Source organism: Neopsephotus bourkii, unplaced genomic scaffold (genome assembly GCF_033783945.1).
Source record: "Neopsephotus bourkii isolate Nb327-2 ecotype Australia unplaced genomic scaffold, CSIRO-AGI_Nbou_v1 NB_1825, whole genome shotgun sequence".
Taxonomy (NCBI): Eukaryota; Metazoa; Chordata; class Aves; order Psittaciformes; family Psittacidae; genus Neopsephotus; species Neopsephotus bourkii.
Window position 1 is genome coordinate 12,364,448 of NW_026902298.1, and position 16,687 is coordinate 12,381,134.

The 16,687-nt window shown below is 44.7% G+C and overlaps 1 protein-coding gene across 4 annotated transcripts in view; it reads left to right on the forward strand.

Moving 5' to 3' along the window:
• The window catches only part of TYRO3 (TYRO3 protein tyrosine kinase), a 41,896-nt gene that overhangs the window by 14,032 nt on the left and 11,177 nt on the right, over nucleotides 1–16,687 (forward strand). For all 4 annotated transcript variants that reach the window (XM_061343575.1, XM_061343577.1, XM_061343576.1 and 1 more), the window contains 7 exons: nucleotides 3,304–3,419; nucleotides 6,212–6,389; nucleotides 7,196–7,338; nucleotides 8,640–8,784; nucleotides 12,910–13,039; nucleotides 13,710–13,810; nucleotides 14,804–14,899. In XM_061343575.1, coding sequence (XP_061199559.1) covers nucleotides 3,304–3,419; nucleotides 6,212–6,389; nucleotides 7,196–7,338; nucleotides 8,640–8,784; nucleotides 12,910–13,039; nucleotides 13,710–13,810; nucleotides 14,804–14,899 — 909 coding nt within the window. The remainder of the gene's footprint in view (nucleotides 1–3,303; nucleotides 3,420–6,211; nucleotides 6,390–7,195; nucleotides 7,339–8,639; nucleotides 8,785–12,909; nucleotides 13,040–13,709; nucleotides 13,811–14,803; nucleotides 14,900–16,687) is intronic.

Sequence of the window (16,687 nt, forward strand, 5' to 3'; positions counted from 1 at the left end):
ATATTTTAATGTGCATTAAATGACATGATTATCACTTCCAGGAGAGGCATGTCACAAAAATTGTTTCCTCCAAGTAGTAGCTTATTGCTCACTGTGAGTAAGAGCACGCATCTATGTCTGTATCAGAACTCACAGTTGTATTAGCTAATATTCATTAAAGGGTACCTTCAAATCCAGCTGTAGATCTAGTGTTTGTACAGTGTATTTTTCTTCAGGACATTGTGGTTGCTGCTGTGCCAAGAATGCAGTCTGCTGGACTAGTAAGATTTATAACTTAATTTAAAAATGTTTGGAGTTGTTGCCTTAAAGGCTCGTCTACGCAGGGGAATTAGTTATTGTGGAATATATCTTCTATGGATATTTTTATCCTTTGGATAGAATGTAGTTCACAAAGCTATTATGCTTTAAAAAATCTCATCAAGCCATAATTTGAAACAACATTTAGCATAAACAAGCTGCCTTTTTTTAATGTTAACACAGATGATTTTAATCTTTCTTAATGTATGAATATGATGATGGGGTAAAGGCCTTGAATTCTTGCATTTCCAGCAATTATGTTTAGCCAGAAGTGTTCTGTGAGGGCCAATTATCAGCTAATGAATCCACACAACCTATCTGGGAGGGGTGTTTCACCATCACACAGTTGTGTGTGCACACACACAGGCTAAGGAAGCGCTAGCTTAAGTGATTCAGCAAATGTTGCCCTGGTATGTGGCAAGTCTTAGGGATAAAAGCTGGATCTTAAATAACAAGTCCAGTGCTATAGCTGTAGATGTTCTCACTGTAATACCTCAAAGGTGTGCCTGAAAGAGGGGTTATACACTCGGGGAAGTGATGAGGCTCTTTGAAAGAGCAGAAGTTTTGAAGATCTGTTACAACCCCTGTTACAATTAAAGCCAACCTCCTAACAAGGACATCAGCAGAAACAGGAACAGGCCCAGATAATGTTTGTTTTGTCTTTGATTCTGTGAACATGTAGGCTTCAGTGAAATCACTCCCAGGAGTAGCTGTCCATACATGCACGAACCTCTCTTACCCGGATCCATCTGTTAATGAGGACTCATGTCATTCTACAATTTATTAAACCATTTGTTTCTTCTGTGTTTCCAGAGGCAAATATTTTTGCTAGGACATTTACAAAGTGTCAACGTTTCTTCCTATTTGCTGCTGTTGTTGTTCATTATCTGTTCTCTGTAGTGCCCACAATGTGCTGGGTATGCTCCAAGCAGAAAATTACTGTTATTGTAGCCCACAGTCCCAAGCCATGTACAAAGCCCCATTGTTCCAGCCACTCTACAAGCACAGGGGAAGTTAAGCCTCATTATGTTAACACTCAAGGTCCTGTGCTCAGACTGGCTTTGCTCTATCTATTTCATGTGTGTGGCGAAGGCTTTGAGGGTTGTATCTTGTGTTTCAGAGCACAAAAGGAAAAAATCACCCACAGCTTTTTTCCCAATGGTTGATGGGGAAATGCAATTTGTAGAAGGGACAGATGCAGCTTTGGGGGAAGGTTCTAGCAAGCCAGCCCTCTTCACTGGCTGTCTCCATTGCTGAGTGGATGTTGGCAGTTCGTTATTTATTCTCACTGATGGTACAGCCTGTATCTCCCTTTGCCCTGCCATCCAGTGTTGAAAAATTACATGTCCCTAAACCCAAAAGTTACAAGTGCATTTACAAAAGACTTGAATTAAGGGCAGTGTTTCAATGATACCCAAGTAAGCAGTAAACCCGAGCTTTTTTCCCCCCAGAAAAGCTTACAAACCTGACTACCCAACATCAAAAGGGAAAGAAACCAAGACAGAAAAGTCTTAAGTGGACTCACAATGGCCTTTTACAAAGGTCTTGCAAAGAACTCATTTGCCCATCTTCCATCCCAGATCCTTGCTCTGCTGCCCAACCTCTCACCCACAAACACTTCTTATCTTGGTGGCAGACCCCTACCTTGTGTCCTGGTAACTTGTTAACCAGATAACAAAGGCTTTATAGGGTTAATCTGTGGCACCATCTATTCCCTGCCCCATACTCTCCTCTAGGCCATCTGTAGAGACTTAGGAGGGGGACTTTGGTCAATACATTTCTTCTACAGAATGGCCCTGTGGAGAAGCTGAAGGCAGGATTGTGGTTGTCCTCGGTGCAGGGAGAGACAAAGGTGCTCTCTAGCAGAATACAAGTTGCTGATGGAGGAATCATGGTTTGCAATTACTTTTCCACTTCTGCTTTCCACTGGATACCACTCAGGAGAGGTGGAAAACGTGGTCAGTTGCAGACCTTGTCCTGAGGACCACTGGGTTTGTGAAAAGAGGACTCTTGAGGGTACAGTTTGTGGAGGTGCTGCAGGAAAAGTATTGCAGCAGCAGCAAAGGATTGCTTAAAATGAGCACAGGATCAGGGGAGAGGTTGGTGTTCATGAAGCCAGTAGTTTTGCATGAGTGAGGTGCCTAGAAGAGACAGACATTTGGGACTGAAGAAGAGATAGTGAGGGTTATATGGGAAAGAATAGGAAGTAACTGCGTGGAATTACAGTGGGAGGAAAAGAAGGCAAAGGGAAACAATGAGGATCCTAAAATGAAGCCGAAGGTCTCAGGTTGATGTGGCAGCACACCGGATGCCCTGCAGTGATGGAGGTGTCTGGTCAGAGAGAGAGGAGGGGGGCAGTGCTCTGGTGCTGCTCTGTGCTGGTAGGAAGCACAAACATCCCACTAAACGGCCAGTTTGGCAATCCTGGTTTTGTTCCTGGCTCTGCCCTTAATTTGCAGTGTGGTATGAGCTGTGTATCAGGCACCCCTTTGCCTCGAATCTCCCCTCTATAAAACAGTGCTTTTGAAGCCTGAAGGAGGCAGAGTTTTCAGCCCAGGCTCCTTCCCAGGGTGTTTCAGGGTTTGTAATGGTTTTGGAGTGAGAAGCAGGGGAGGGAGTTTAAAGCCTCATTTGGTTCACAATGTAGGTCCACAGGCCATTGTGTGCACGGGGCTGGGTCATTCATTGCAATGGAGGGGGCAGGGAAGAGGGCTGAGTAGCAAAGGTGTAAACATCACACACTGGCACTGCTATCAAAGAGGTCAGCCTCTGCCTGTATATAACAAGCAAGATACATACTATGAAACAATGGGTGCCAATAGCTTGTTCAATGTTAAAACAATAGTTTAATTCACAACAGCCAAGGGCGCTCTCTAAAGATGTGATATTGTTCCATTTTAGTTAGTGATTTCATTGCATAATTTCCAGCCTCAAGCCTCTGCCATTTCCATGTGAATACCTGCTCCCTTCTGTCTATACTGAAAGGTCTCTTTGTTTCCTTTCTAGCCATGCCTCTCCAGCCTCTCAATGTAACCGTAAGCCAAGTCACCAGCAGCAATGCCAGTGTGGTCTGGGTGCCAGGATTTGACGGCCGCGCACCCCTCCATTCTTGCACCCTTCAGGTATGGCCCCTCTGGATTGTCCCCTGCCCTGCATGAAGAATGGGACTCCCCTGAGCCACGATATTGCTTGGGCCATCTTTTGCTCTCCTAACCTAACTGCTATGTAGTAGTGTTTGAATTCATATTCCACAGCTTTAAAGCATGGAAACTTAACAGGATGCACTCAGGGCATATATGTAGGTGCTAAAGAGCAGGGCATGAAGTTTTGAGCATCAAGTGTCCAGTTGAGAATTTGAGACTGGCCCCATTCTCCCTCCCAGCACATCAGTTATCACGTAATTTGCTCCATGGCAGCTACTCTGTGCAGGGTATCACACAGCAGCACATATGAAGCACGTATTGCTCTATGGGAAGTGCCCCTGAGTAGCTGCAGGGTGCTTCTGCTAGCATGGAGCAGCTGGCCAGTGATAACTTGTTCCAGTGCAGTGCAGTCCCATGCCAGCTCAGCCCTGTGCTTTGTGGTGTCAGGGGAAAAGTTGGGATCCACACATACCAGTGAGCCCAAGGGACGAGGAGCTTGCAAAATATAGGATGTGGTACAGGAAAGGTGGGAATGATGTCGGCAGAAGACACAGACACACTGGGCTTTTTCATACAAGGTCAGGCTATTTGCATGTTTGAGTGTAATTTTAAGCCCTACCTCTGAATCTTGATTGATTTTGCCTTGCCAAAGACCAGAAAATCAAGGGTGATCCTTTAGCTCTACCAGGTGCTGAGACATCAACATCTTTGGAAAACTGACTGATTCTTTAGGTTCCTGGGGGAAAAAGGTACCTGTCCAACGTCAGGCAGAGGTAGCTTCTAGTATTGCACACCTGAAACAGCTGGTAGCAGTGTGTCGTGAAGAAATGGTGGTTCCTGAAGCAGGCACATTCCCCACGAATTTATCTGCCAGGTGTCAGTATTGGGCCCCTGTGCTTTCCCTACCCGATTACAACATGAGCCAGAGTGGAATTTCTATGGGGTGTTGCCAGCTACACAGAGGAGGATTACAGACACAAGGTACACTGGAATCAGCCTAGGTCATTTACTTTCAATCCTCTTTTTATTTGGCAGAGAAACCAGAGATTTCATGCTCTGATGTTTATTCCCTTTCCTAAGTAAAGGAAACCGTCATCTTGCCTTGATTCACTGGCAGAAATAGTGCCTAAATAGAGCTGGCCCTGGTCTATGGGTTTTGTTGCCACTTCTGTTCTTGTTCACAGTTGAAAATGGTGTTCTTCCTCCCTTCTACAATGTGAGTTATCTCCAGTTGGAACAGCCTATTCTCTCTGGCTTGCATGCAGCAATGCTAATCACCCTGGGGTTTGAGTTCCCCCTCACTTTTGGCAGGGGTAGGGAGGAGGGGGATGGGACATGTGGAAAAGAGGTTGGATGAGAGCAGCTCAGTTTCTGTGCACTCAGCAGTCTCTCACCCCTTTTCTAAGCCTTTTCTGTTCTATTTGGGGAGGACGAAGTTCCTGCGCCTGGATGTGGGAGCAGGGTAACTTGGCAGTAACCCTCCGTGCTTCCTCTGTATCCCGCAATGAGAGGTTCTGAGAGAGGCATTGACCCACATTTCCATGTGAAAACGATCATGCTCCTGGATCCCCATGATCGCCCTTCTGCTCGCAGCCTCCCAGAAAGAGAAGGGTTCTTGAGACTTGGCTGTGGTTTTCTGGCACTCAGGATTGCAGAGGGTGCCCCAAGAACACCATGTTCAGGCAGGCAGATTGCTTCTGGGGACACGGTAGGGAATCACCACGCTCACTGCCTGTTAAACACAAGCCCTGTTCCAGGGCATGAGGGGGACAGATGTAAGAGCACCAACTCCTCAGACTGTTGAACGGAAACACACATCATCAAGCTGACAGGGTTTAACACAAAAGTCTGCTTGTTTTTTCCCTGCTTTGGATGACACTGATAATGACAACAATATGCTTTTCTGTTAAGGAAACTTGAGATCCTTCCGTTTTCTAGCCAAATAAATCAGTGGGCCAAAAGTGTGCGTGAGAGTGAGCAGAAGGGCAGGGAGAAAGGCTGCTGTATATAAAGCACATAAAGTCCACGTGAGTGTTTCATTTGTCAGTACAACTTGCTTTTAATCCCAGCTTTGCTATTCCATATGCACTTGAGAAGGAAGATAGGCTGAGCCTGGCAGCTATGCAGTGATTTCTGCTATTGTCAGTACAAAAGCAGGAGCACTGAACCCGTCTGTGCACTGAAAGCATGCAGTCATATCAGATTTAAATTAACATTCATGTTGCTTACAAGTTCAGCTTGGGTGGGGGGAAGAGAGAAGTGTTGCAGAAGATTCTTTCCAGTTTAACTTGAAACAGCTGAACCAAGCCACCAGTGTCTGCCATGCCTTTAATCCACTGCAAAACTGGAAATATACAAAAAGGAGCTGAGAAAAAGGTGACACTTGGCAACAGCGAGGTTGATGTTGCCCAGGTTTAGACAAGTCTCAGAAGCCAACCATAGCACTCAATGCAATGAGCACATTTAGTCTTCTTTAAAGGGAATGATAATCAACTGTAGAATTTGCAACACAGGCAAAGAAATGTTTTAAAGCATGGAACCAAATTTTCAACTGGTGAAAAATGGTCCTGCCAGAAAGTGATGTCACTGAAACCGAATAAAGGCTTGTGATCCTTGGTTTGACAACTCCCTTTTGCGTGTTTTAAACATCACTGGTGCCTTATCTATTCTTACACATTCCTAAACTAAACATGGAATGGATTCTTATACCTGTGGACCTGTTAGTCATATGGTGTATAGTAACAGTCTTCTGGGTTTCACTCTCGGCACAGGTAGCTGAGTCACCAGATGGCCAGGAGGTCTCCACTGAAGTCACCCCAGTGCCACCTTTTGCCTATGGGGTGCAAGGCCTGAAGCATTCCACCAACTACAGTGTTCGTGTGCAGTGCAGCAACGAGATGGGCAGCTCCCCTTTCACCGACAGGGTTTATTTCCAGACCCTGGAGCTCGGTAAGCAAATAGCAGACAAGAACAGGAAAGCAGCTCTGAATCTGAAAGAGACAATGATAAACTTCATTGGACTCCTCCTTGCTAACTGAGAAATGAGGGAAATGTTATACGTGTGTTATGCATGGAGACCTCATAGCAGCCTTCCAGTATCTGAAGGGGGCCTGTAAGGATGTTGGGGATGGACTCTTCATTAGGGATTGTAGTGACAGGACAAGGGGTAATGGGTTAAAACTTAAACAGGGGAAGTTTAGATTGGATATAAGGAGGAAGTTCTTTACTGTAAGGGTGGTGAGGCACTGGAATGGGTTGCTCAGGGAAGTTGTGAATGCTCCATCCCTGGCAGTGTTCAAGGCCAGGTTGGACGAGGCCTTGGGTGACATGGTTTAGTGTGAGGTGTCCCTGCCCATGGCAAGGGGGTTGGAACTGGATGATCTTAAGGTCCTTTCCAACCCTAACTATTCTATGATTCTATACTATTATATTGCTTGTCCACTCCAAGGGTCTTGTAACACCTAACATAACAACATGCAGTCAAATGTGGTTAACATCAGTGGTGCATGATCACGGGGTTTCTTCATGCTGGGCATATGCTTCATTAGCTCTGAGGGCTTTGGGGTCTTGGAAGGAAGTGAGATTCTGACCAACCTTATTTTGTCCTCTTGAAGCGATCATAGTGCTGGTGGCTTGCAGAAGTTGTTCTCTCCCCTCACACTCTCTCTTCCAGCTGATCTCAGGAAAGAGGGTAAAACTGTCTTTGCAGCCATATTCAGTGTGGGTGGTGATTGTGTCCTGTCCTCTGCTTTCAGCTCCAAGTAGCACCCCACAAAATATCCATGTTATTCAAAGAGATCCTGGTCTGATTCTGGAGTGGGAAGGTGTGGCTTCAGATGTGCTCAAAGAAAATGTCCTGGGATACAGGCTGGAGTGGATTCAGGATAATGTAACTCAGGTAACAGGTCGAGAGGCGAGCTGAATCATTGGGCTCAGAGTTGGAAAATGTTCGCGTTTTCTATGAATTAGGGTTCCTCATCCCTTATTCACACCAGGGAACTAGACTGCTGGTATTGCTTTTGTGTAAATGGATCTATTCCTTGGTATTTGGCCTTAAGAATTAGGCCCATTTCTCCCTTCCTGGCATATTCAGGATTCCTTCACTTGACTGTTCATCTGCAGACAGACCAGTTCTCTGCCATTCCATGTACAACAAGGATACCACAGAGAGAATTTGGTTTACCTCTATCTCTTCCTAAGTGCTGTCCCAAAGGCAGCTCAGACAAACAGTGCGTAATAGGGCTTTCTCTGTCCTGTGACTGGGATTTGGCTTTCCAAATCCTAGCAGCAAAGGTGTATTTAAGACGTGAATGAGTTGTGCTGTAAATCACAGGAAGAAGGTGGTGGATTCGTTTCTTTCAGTTACAGTATGTAGGGAGCTGAAAGGATCCTGTCAGGGTAGAAGGCATTTCATTTCTTTTTCAGCATTGACCTTTCCCAGGTATCTACCTGCCTTTGAAGTTCACAGCATTTCTTATGGTTTCTCATTTCTTAATATGTATTTAGCCAGTGCTTATTAATGATGAACAAGCCTATAATAATAGACAGCTAGAGGGAAAAGAGACTTATTTCCTTTCTGCATGGCCCATTTCATTCTAGGTCAGCACCACTGACTTTGACAATATTTTGAGTTCCCATTGAATTTACATTGTGCCTGGGGTGGCATCCAGATCTTCAGGAGTTTACTGCAAATTATGTGTATGAAGAAGATCCACATGCTGGCCTTGTCATCCTAAGTGAAAACTGGCCATGAAATTCAGAAACCTGTGGGATTTGGTCAGCAAGTTAAAACAGACAGACTCCTCCCTTGGATTAAAGCTGTCAGATGCTTTGCTGTATGTTAGTGCATCTTTGTGTTTAAACCACAAGCAGTAGGTGTATCTTTTAATAGCAAAATAAGCCCCACATTTCTATAGCAACTCTCATGGAAGGACCTCAAAGGAGAAAATCACTAAACCCCATCTCTTCCACATACCGTGGGAAACTGGGGAAAAATAGCAGTGTTTTTGAAGAGAAACCCCCGATGATATCCCACGGCAAAACTGAGTAGGACCAGGTCCCAAACCTTGTATCACAACTCCCAACCCTTGTTGTAGCACCAGTGAAGTACGCAGTCATGGTTTGCTGTAGTTTTAAAGGTGACATTTTGCACTGGATTCCTTCGAAGACAGCTTACAGTTTGTTGCCATTTGCTCTCAGGGCGAGATGATCGTGCAGGATACAAAAGCTAATCTCACCACATGGAACCCTCTCAAAGACCTGATCATCAGGGTGTGTGTGCTGAACACTGCAGGATGCGGGCCCTGGAGTGACCTCTTCCTGCTTGAAGCCCAAGAGGTCATGGGTGAGTGTCCGTTGCCTTCCCTTCTCTTTGGGGAAGAAAGGCAAAGTGCTGGGACTGCTGGTTCTCTCTGACTCTTCTCTCTCCAGTGCTTACAGCTGACTGAGCCACGTGCCTTTATAGAGCAGACTTCATCCAGCAGAGTACAAATAAAATCATATTTAAAGAGCTGGTACAAACAAAACAGCTTCTGGCCATGACTGAGTCTTCTTTAACAGGATTTGCTGTGTTTAGTGCAGAACCTGGCAATAGGAGACGCAGCAGAAAAGGCGCAAAGGAAGGTCTGAAATCCTTCATTTAGGCTTAAGCCACACACATTTATAACAGTAAATGTGACAAAAGCTCTAACATAGTTCCTCTTCTTGGATTTAATTTGAAGCCGTTCCTGACTAGTTTCAGTTGAGCCTGATTTATACAATGGCCACATGGGGGTTTGTAATGTTTTTACTGAATGTGTTCATATTAAACCAGTTTAGCTCTCTCCAAGGAAAAGCTGAGCTACTAGAGGAAGAGAGAGATGACGGTAGAGAAGCTGTATCATGCAATCTGGACGAGGTGGAAGGGTTTGTTGGGAGCAGAGAACAAGCCATGAATGTGTAGAGTGCATTCCTAGTGATAAAGGGCAGTTAGGCTCTTCTGTGCTGGTTTTCTTGCTACTTGGGTTTCACAGTGAATGGGAAGTGGGAGTCAGGCTATAGAGAAGGGCAGGATGTTCTATGGGGAGATGGGTAGAAGGGAGAAAAGAATGAAAGACACTGTAAAACAACTAGGGGGAAGACATTCCAAATGAAAATATGGGTTGGTGGTAAGTCAGTGAGGTGCCAACATGGAAAAACCCCAGAGTCTCCTGATGTTTTGTTCCCAGCACCTGTGACAGGATGAGGCAGCAGTCTCTCATATCTGATGCTGACCATCCCGCTGCTGCTTTCTTCCCATTCCACATGTCTTTTGAGGAATCACATGGACAATGATCCCTCCACACTTAGGGATGGTAGTGGAAACACTGAGTGGGGTTCTGAGGCCAGCAGGATGTGGGAAATAGGGACAGGGTAACAGGAGAGAACTGTAGCCTTATTTGCAGTAGTGTATCTAATCCTGGTTTTAATGTGCACATTACTCAGGCCCTTTGGCAACCGGGTTCCTGTGATGAAGTCAGCACTGGTGGCTATGTGTAAGCACATACTCACTGTGGGATCAAAGCCCTCACATTATTTAAAGGAGAATGAAGGGTGCAGAGGTCCAGAGCTGACTCTACGAGAGCTTGGGCATTGGGTCCATCAATTTTTTTTCCTCCTGGTTTTTGCTCAGTTATTTTCTGTGGTACCCAAATACAGAGAAGAGTACCTGAAAGGACTAGAATATCCCTTTGGAAGCCAGCCAGCACTGCTAGAAGCACCAGGGAACGTGTAGCATTTTACATGGAGCTGGAATGGGATAAACTTGAAAGCTCAATATGTTTTCTTGGTTTTATATACAAACCACTTCAAAGAAAGTAGCATAAGGAGTGATGCTTGTTTTGGCCAAATGCTGAAAGTACACGTATATTTCTTCACACACATAACAGGCTGGAAATAAAGGTTCACTGTGGAAACACTGACAGGCCTTGAACATCAGAGCTGCAGAAAGGCTGCAGTTTTGTTTCAGGCCTAGTAGAAAATATAAGTTGCTTCCTTTCCCAAAATAGCAAACTGGCACTGGTTGCTTTGTGTGAGAAATGCCAGGGGTGGTTTCTGACTGGCTCCCAGGGTGGCAGTGAGGATGACTAAGCTTGTAGAAATTTTAAATCATATTTCTGCTCACAGCAAAGCCAATCAGAGCACCACCCAGCTTATGCAGAGATCTTGTGCACCATTAACAAAGGTGACTTTCATATTTCCAGTAGAAACATCTCTCATTGCAGAGAGGAACAGAATGGTCTAATAGCTTTTTCCTGTCTGTAATCTTCATGACTGTATGCAGGAGAAGACTCTTGGATTACGCTCTTTGTACACCTTTGTGATGTAAAACCTGCCACAGAAATAAAGGGGGTTCTCTCATCATCAAAGGGCTCCTAAATACTCAAGCTCATCTAATACTGTCTTCTCTCTGCCTTGTGCAGTCTTAAGGCATATGCCTGTTGGAAAAGACGGGAAGGAGACAGAGCTGGGGGAGGAAAGGGAACTCAGTCTTTACTTGGGCTGCAGCTATCTTCCCTATCTCAGTGGCACTAGTGGGAAGCAATGATCTGTGGGACAGAGGGGAAGCAGTGGATTTCAACATTCATTTCTATTTCTGACACATTTGCTATGAACTGTGGGATGTGCTCCTGATTCCTACAGTTCAGAAACAGGGAGAGTAATTTAGTTTTGTGGTTGTTTTGTTTTCATCCATCCTCCTTTTGAGGGACTCCCCAAAAGATGACCTAAATCCCTGCTCTCTCCCCAGGCCAGCTAGCAGAGAGAGACTAGAAAACAGGCTGAGAGAGGTTTGTCTCACCATAGAGGGAGGGAAACCTCATAGTTTCAGAGAAGACATTTTACATCAGTGTTGTTAGTTGTTTCTGCCCTGATTGTTTGGCAGGAACAGCCCAAACGATTGGTTTGGGAATTGTGAAGAGGGTTGGAGTTACCTTTCATAGCATTTTATTCCACTTCTCTTTCCGATCCTTCTCCCTCCTCATAAGCAGCCTTGAAGGCTGGGGTCAAAAGGTGCAGCAAGAGGGAGTATCATGAAACCCAGAGCCTATGAAGCTCTGTGAATCACTGATAAGATGCTGGGAAATTGGTGCTAAAGCTCTGGTAATTTGTCTCAAGTGGAGGAGTACCATTTCTGCTTCCTCAGTGGTCCAGAATTCTGTTTCCTTAAGCTCTACCTGTTAATTAGACTAACACTGCTTCTAAAAAACTTGGATGATAAGGCTCTACAAGGTTACTAGCAATTAAGCCTTAGAAGCTTTTTGCTTGCCGGGACTCTGCCAGTAGGGATGTCTGACTCCTTTTCGCATACATCTATGGAGAGGTTCATTCAGATCTCAGCGCCTTAACCTAACATCTGTTTTAAGGGCAGATTTACTTACACTCTGATGGCATATAACATAATAGGATTACATACATTGTCAATGTTGGTTCTTCCTTAGCTCTGGTAAAGCACAGTCAACTGCTGAAGGTGAGCAGGGGAGCATGAAGATGAAGGAAGGGTTTAAGGACCTATTACCTGTTTGGGGATATGAAGGCTATACTAGCTTTTATAAACCCATACAAATTAACATCCAATATTTAGTAATTGTATTTGGAGAATAAATCTCTTGGGGAATTGGATTAATTTCTCTGTTGTTTGCCAAGCATAGATAATATTCTTTTATTCATAACCATTTGCTTACCTTCCTCTCCTGGCAGCTTACTCAGATTAGCAACATCTCCATTTCTTCTGTAGACAGTTGTAGTCAAAATCATACATATCCTGGGAGCAAATATTAGACCAGAACTGAAACCTGCACACTGGCTAGCTTATTTCTTGCCTTGCAGGGCACCTTTTAAAATGCACCTTCTCTTTGGTAGAGGGACATTGAGAAGTTACAACCAACCAACAACACTGGGAAGTTACAGCCAATACCAGTCCCATGGAGGGACTTCTTTGTGAGAGGAGAAGTGTAAATATTTTCACTCAGATTGCCATGAGGCAATTGTCTTTCTGTGTGTTATCTGGTTGGCATTCAGGCAGTACTGAGTAGCCTGGTCAAGGTCCTGCTGCCTGCCTCAAACAGGACAAGGTGAAACCTGCACACAAAATGCTCGCATTAAGCCGCCTTTTTGTTGTGAGAGTCCAGTTTCAAGTGCCCCAGATCATGAGCTCATGTAAAGTAACATAATGTGGAACAGCAAGTGCCTTTTACTTTCTTGAGGCTCACAAGGAAGAACAGATCCTGATAACTGGATGCATCTGCTCTGCCTTTGCTGTGTGAAACAGCTAGTTTTTCTGATGATCGACTGAGTAGCTGTTTATGCCAAATTCCAGTGTACAATAACCCACTGTGTACACCAGACCCATCAGCATAGCTTTTCCATTGAAAAGCAAATAGAATGTCCCAGTATGGTCTGTTTACTATTGACAGTCTTCTGTTTCCTGACTGGTGTTTTCTCCATCATCTAGGTGGCCAGAGACAACCTCCTTATGGAACGTCCTGGGTCCCTGTGGCGTTGGGCATTCTCACAGCCCTGGTCACGGCTGTTGCCCTGGCTCTTATTCTCCTTAGGAAAAGAAGAAAGGAAACTCGGTTTGGGTAAGGGAGGTTCTCCTTGTGTTGGTTAGACAGAGCAATGAAAATACAGTAGAAAAAAAGTTGTATCGATAGCTAGGCTTTAATAGAATATGGAAATATAAACTAGATATGGAAATATAAGCTAGATAAACAGAACTCTGTAAGTTCTTAGCATTGCTGCTTAAGAGACTCAAAGAGAAAAGACCCACAGATGAATCCTTTTCTGTGTTCTTAGGGGCTGGGCCCTTTATCCCATGCCAGTTTTCAGGCTAGCGGCTTCTTGTAACTTCCTGACTGCCCAGAGCCGGCTGGATCCCTAGAAAAGTCTCCTTTCCATCACCTCTGACACTTGGCTGTGGGTTGCTCTCTGCTGCAAGCAAGGGTCCTATTCTTTTCAGGGTCTCACAAACCTCTCACAACAGCGTCTCTGTTTATGTGTCTCTTGCAACCTGCCCCAACCTGGGCACTCAGGATAAGTGATTCCCCTCTTTCCAAGGGCTCTCACCTCCTGTAAGTGCATCAACAAGGCAGCATAAACCCATCATTCCTCCTCTTTGACTCTTTAACAAAACAGTCTGTAGTATGTATATGGCAAGGGATAAGAAATCATCTGTACTGTTCAAGACACCCTTGTAGAAGTGAATGGCCCTGTAAGTAACCATGGTCCTTGTGTGTCTTTTCTGCCTTCTAGCCATGCCTTTGGCAGTGTGGTTGGCAGAGGGGATCCAGCAGTCCATTTCAGAGCTGCCAGGTCTTTCAACAGGGAAGGCCCAGAGCTCATTGAAGCAACATGTAAGTAAAATGGTGCGAGTGATTCTGCTTGAGAAGCTGTGTTCATGCATGTACTATACTGTCTTTTTGTTTTCCCTGACACTGAGGGTTTTGGACCAAGAACATGTGATCAATTTACAAGGAGGTTTAGACAGTGTGGGTGGCAGAGGTGAAAGGCCAGAATTGCTGTTGCCATACCAATTACAAAGCACTTGCTAATTACAGATACAGTCATTGGGTATATTAGTGGGAGGCATAAATTCACCACTCCCCTGCCCCAGTTTCACACTACTGTGACTCCTTCTACTGTAATATTATGCAACAGTGAGATAAATATGGCTCAACAATAACAGCATGCTTTAATCTCAGTGCTGAGCTGTGCTACAAGCATGAACCAATTAATCAGTCTTGGAATGCCAGGAATTCATAACTTCTCAAACAGGAGATCGAATCCCAGGAATGGCCAGAGTTAAGATGATCCATTTCTGTCTCTATGTTCAGTAATGCCATGGTTCTCTGTAGCTGCGTTGCGTGGCTGGGTTACAATGATGAAGTTTGCTTATCTGGGTTTTGAGGCCCCTCCATTAAATCTAGTGACCATAAACTGTTGGACATTGTGTTATCCTCTCAGCCAGGTACTGTGAGACTTGTACTTAAAATAGTCTGAGAGACAACCGTTGAAAACTGGTGCAGCTCCATCAGCTTAAATGAAGCTGTGTGAACCAGTGTCTATCAATGTCCTTTCTCATTGGATTTTGTCTTCTCAGGGTTAGTTACAGTACTTCTGTATTCCTGTTGCTCTTGGTATGTTCAAGAATGATGTTATCACAACCTTCCCCTTTCAGTACTGTCGGTGAGGCTAGAGGACATGGAAGGGAGCTCTGTCTTTTTCAGGTTTTCATGCTTACAGTATGGGAATCAGATCGGAGATGGAGACTAGAACAGGCAGCTCTTGATGTTGTGAGAGAGTATTCAAGTATCCCTTATTTGACTCTTCCTTTGCTTTTTTTCCAGTGGAGAGTGTAGGGATCAGTGATGAGCTGAAGACGAAACTCAAAGATGTTCTAATCCAGGAACAGCAGTTCACCTTGGGAAGAATGTTGGGAAAGGGTAAGAACCAAAACTGAACAAGTCTTCACATTGCAAGTCCCACATGTGTCACCTTTACTGTTGAGTATGGAGAAGCAATTATAAGCAGCTTGTTTTATGTCCCTCTGCTTGTAGATGTCAATTTAAATGGAGCTTTTCCTTCCGCAGAGATAAAACATTTCAAAGGTTTAGCGTAACTAAGAGGATATTGGCTAAGCCATTCCTATAATATGGCTCTACAGAGTCATGAACTGTAGTCTGTGCTCAGCTTTCCAAAGCACTGTTGATTCACTGGTGTGTGAATCTCAGAGATTTCAACAAAGGAATATTCAATTAAACTTCTGCTCTTTCTACTAACAAAGTGGTGCTGCAGAACTCCCTCCACTTAATTAAGCATGCATCTGGTATTAAATGGGCTGAGACTACAGAGACAGAGGTGATCTACCTCAAACACTCCAACCCCTCATAAAGTATGTTGATTCAGCTATTCTCAATGTCTGGAGTGGTTTGACTGTAGATTTTAGTTTGGGCTCTTAGAGAGGCCCCTTTGGAACATTTATCCTCATTAGTTCAGGTCCTTAGGAGCTCCTCTGACTGTGGATGTCCATCTGGATGTCCCACACAGGTGCTTCATCCATTTCTTTGGGGTTTTCAGCTCAGGAGGGATGGGCAGAGTACAGGTGAGGCTGCTTCTCATTTTGCTTTAGCTAAAAGATTTGATGAGAAACCCAGTGTGAAAAGATGGTTTTGAATTTAGATTTCCCAAATGGCAGGCAGGCCAGTGTGCTAACTGTTGAATCATCCTTCCCTGTTTCTCAGTCTCAAGGCAATCTCTGAAAATAAGTGAAAACATGTAATGGTAAAGCCAGTAACTAAGATGGGAGCATAAGTCAGGGGTTATAAGCACAAGGAAGCTAAAGTGTTTGGCTTCCTTCTTATTTATAAGCAGTTTCATTGCCGTTTTCTTTGACCCTTTCCCACTGAGAGCATTCTTTTGCTCCATCCCTCCTAGAACAAATGCGTTTCTTTCAGAGCAGGAAGATGACCTTCCTGCAGAAGTGGCTTCAGAGGGCTTAACAATGCTAAGTAATCAAACAGCTGTTTCATCTGTGTCAGCTTCTGGCCAGTTTCTGGGATCCTGCTTCAACCCTTCTGGGTTCTGGGCTGTCCCCGTGACAGGTAGCTGGAAATTGGCTGCAGTGAGGCCCCTGGGGATGGCCTTGGTGAGAGGATGCAGCTGGTCTGTGTTGTCAGCCCTGTTCCCCCAATCCCACGCTTAGCATACAGGTTCTAATATAGCATAGCTGCACTGCCTTGGGCTCTGCTGACTCTACAGCTGAGAAACAGCTCCACAATACAGAAGCAGCACAGAAGAGCCTTTCCTCCTTCCAATTTTCCTCTTTTGTGGTCAGATCCACTGCTCTTGGTTATTGTGAAATAGGCATGTGCCATGCAGTAATGAAGGACACTGCTGAAAGGCTAATGGAAAGATAATGCTTTCAGGGTAAGTGTCCCGAGTGCCATGTTTTGCTTCCTTCTTTTCAGTACTAGAGTTCCTCATACGACTGCATTTTTGGTGGGGTAAGCAGTTACAAAATTAGGAAGAGCAAATCTAGCATCGTCCATCTGATACAGGATTGCCTTCTTTCCCTCTTGTTTTCTTCTGTTTTCTGGACTGCTAGCACAGTGACCTCTGTTTACTGGTAGTGATACCTCTTCTAGGTATACATAGGCTGAAAGCTGCTGGTTGGAACTGCAGAATACAAAATGAAGCTGGTAGCTGCGTTTCCTGTGGTTATTCAGCTTTGC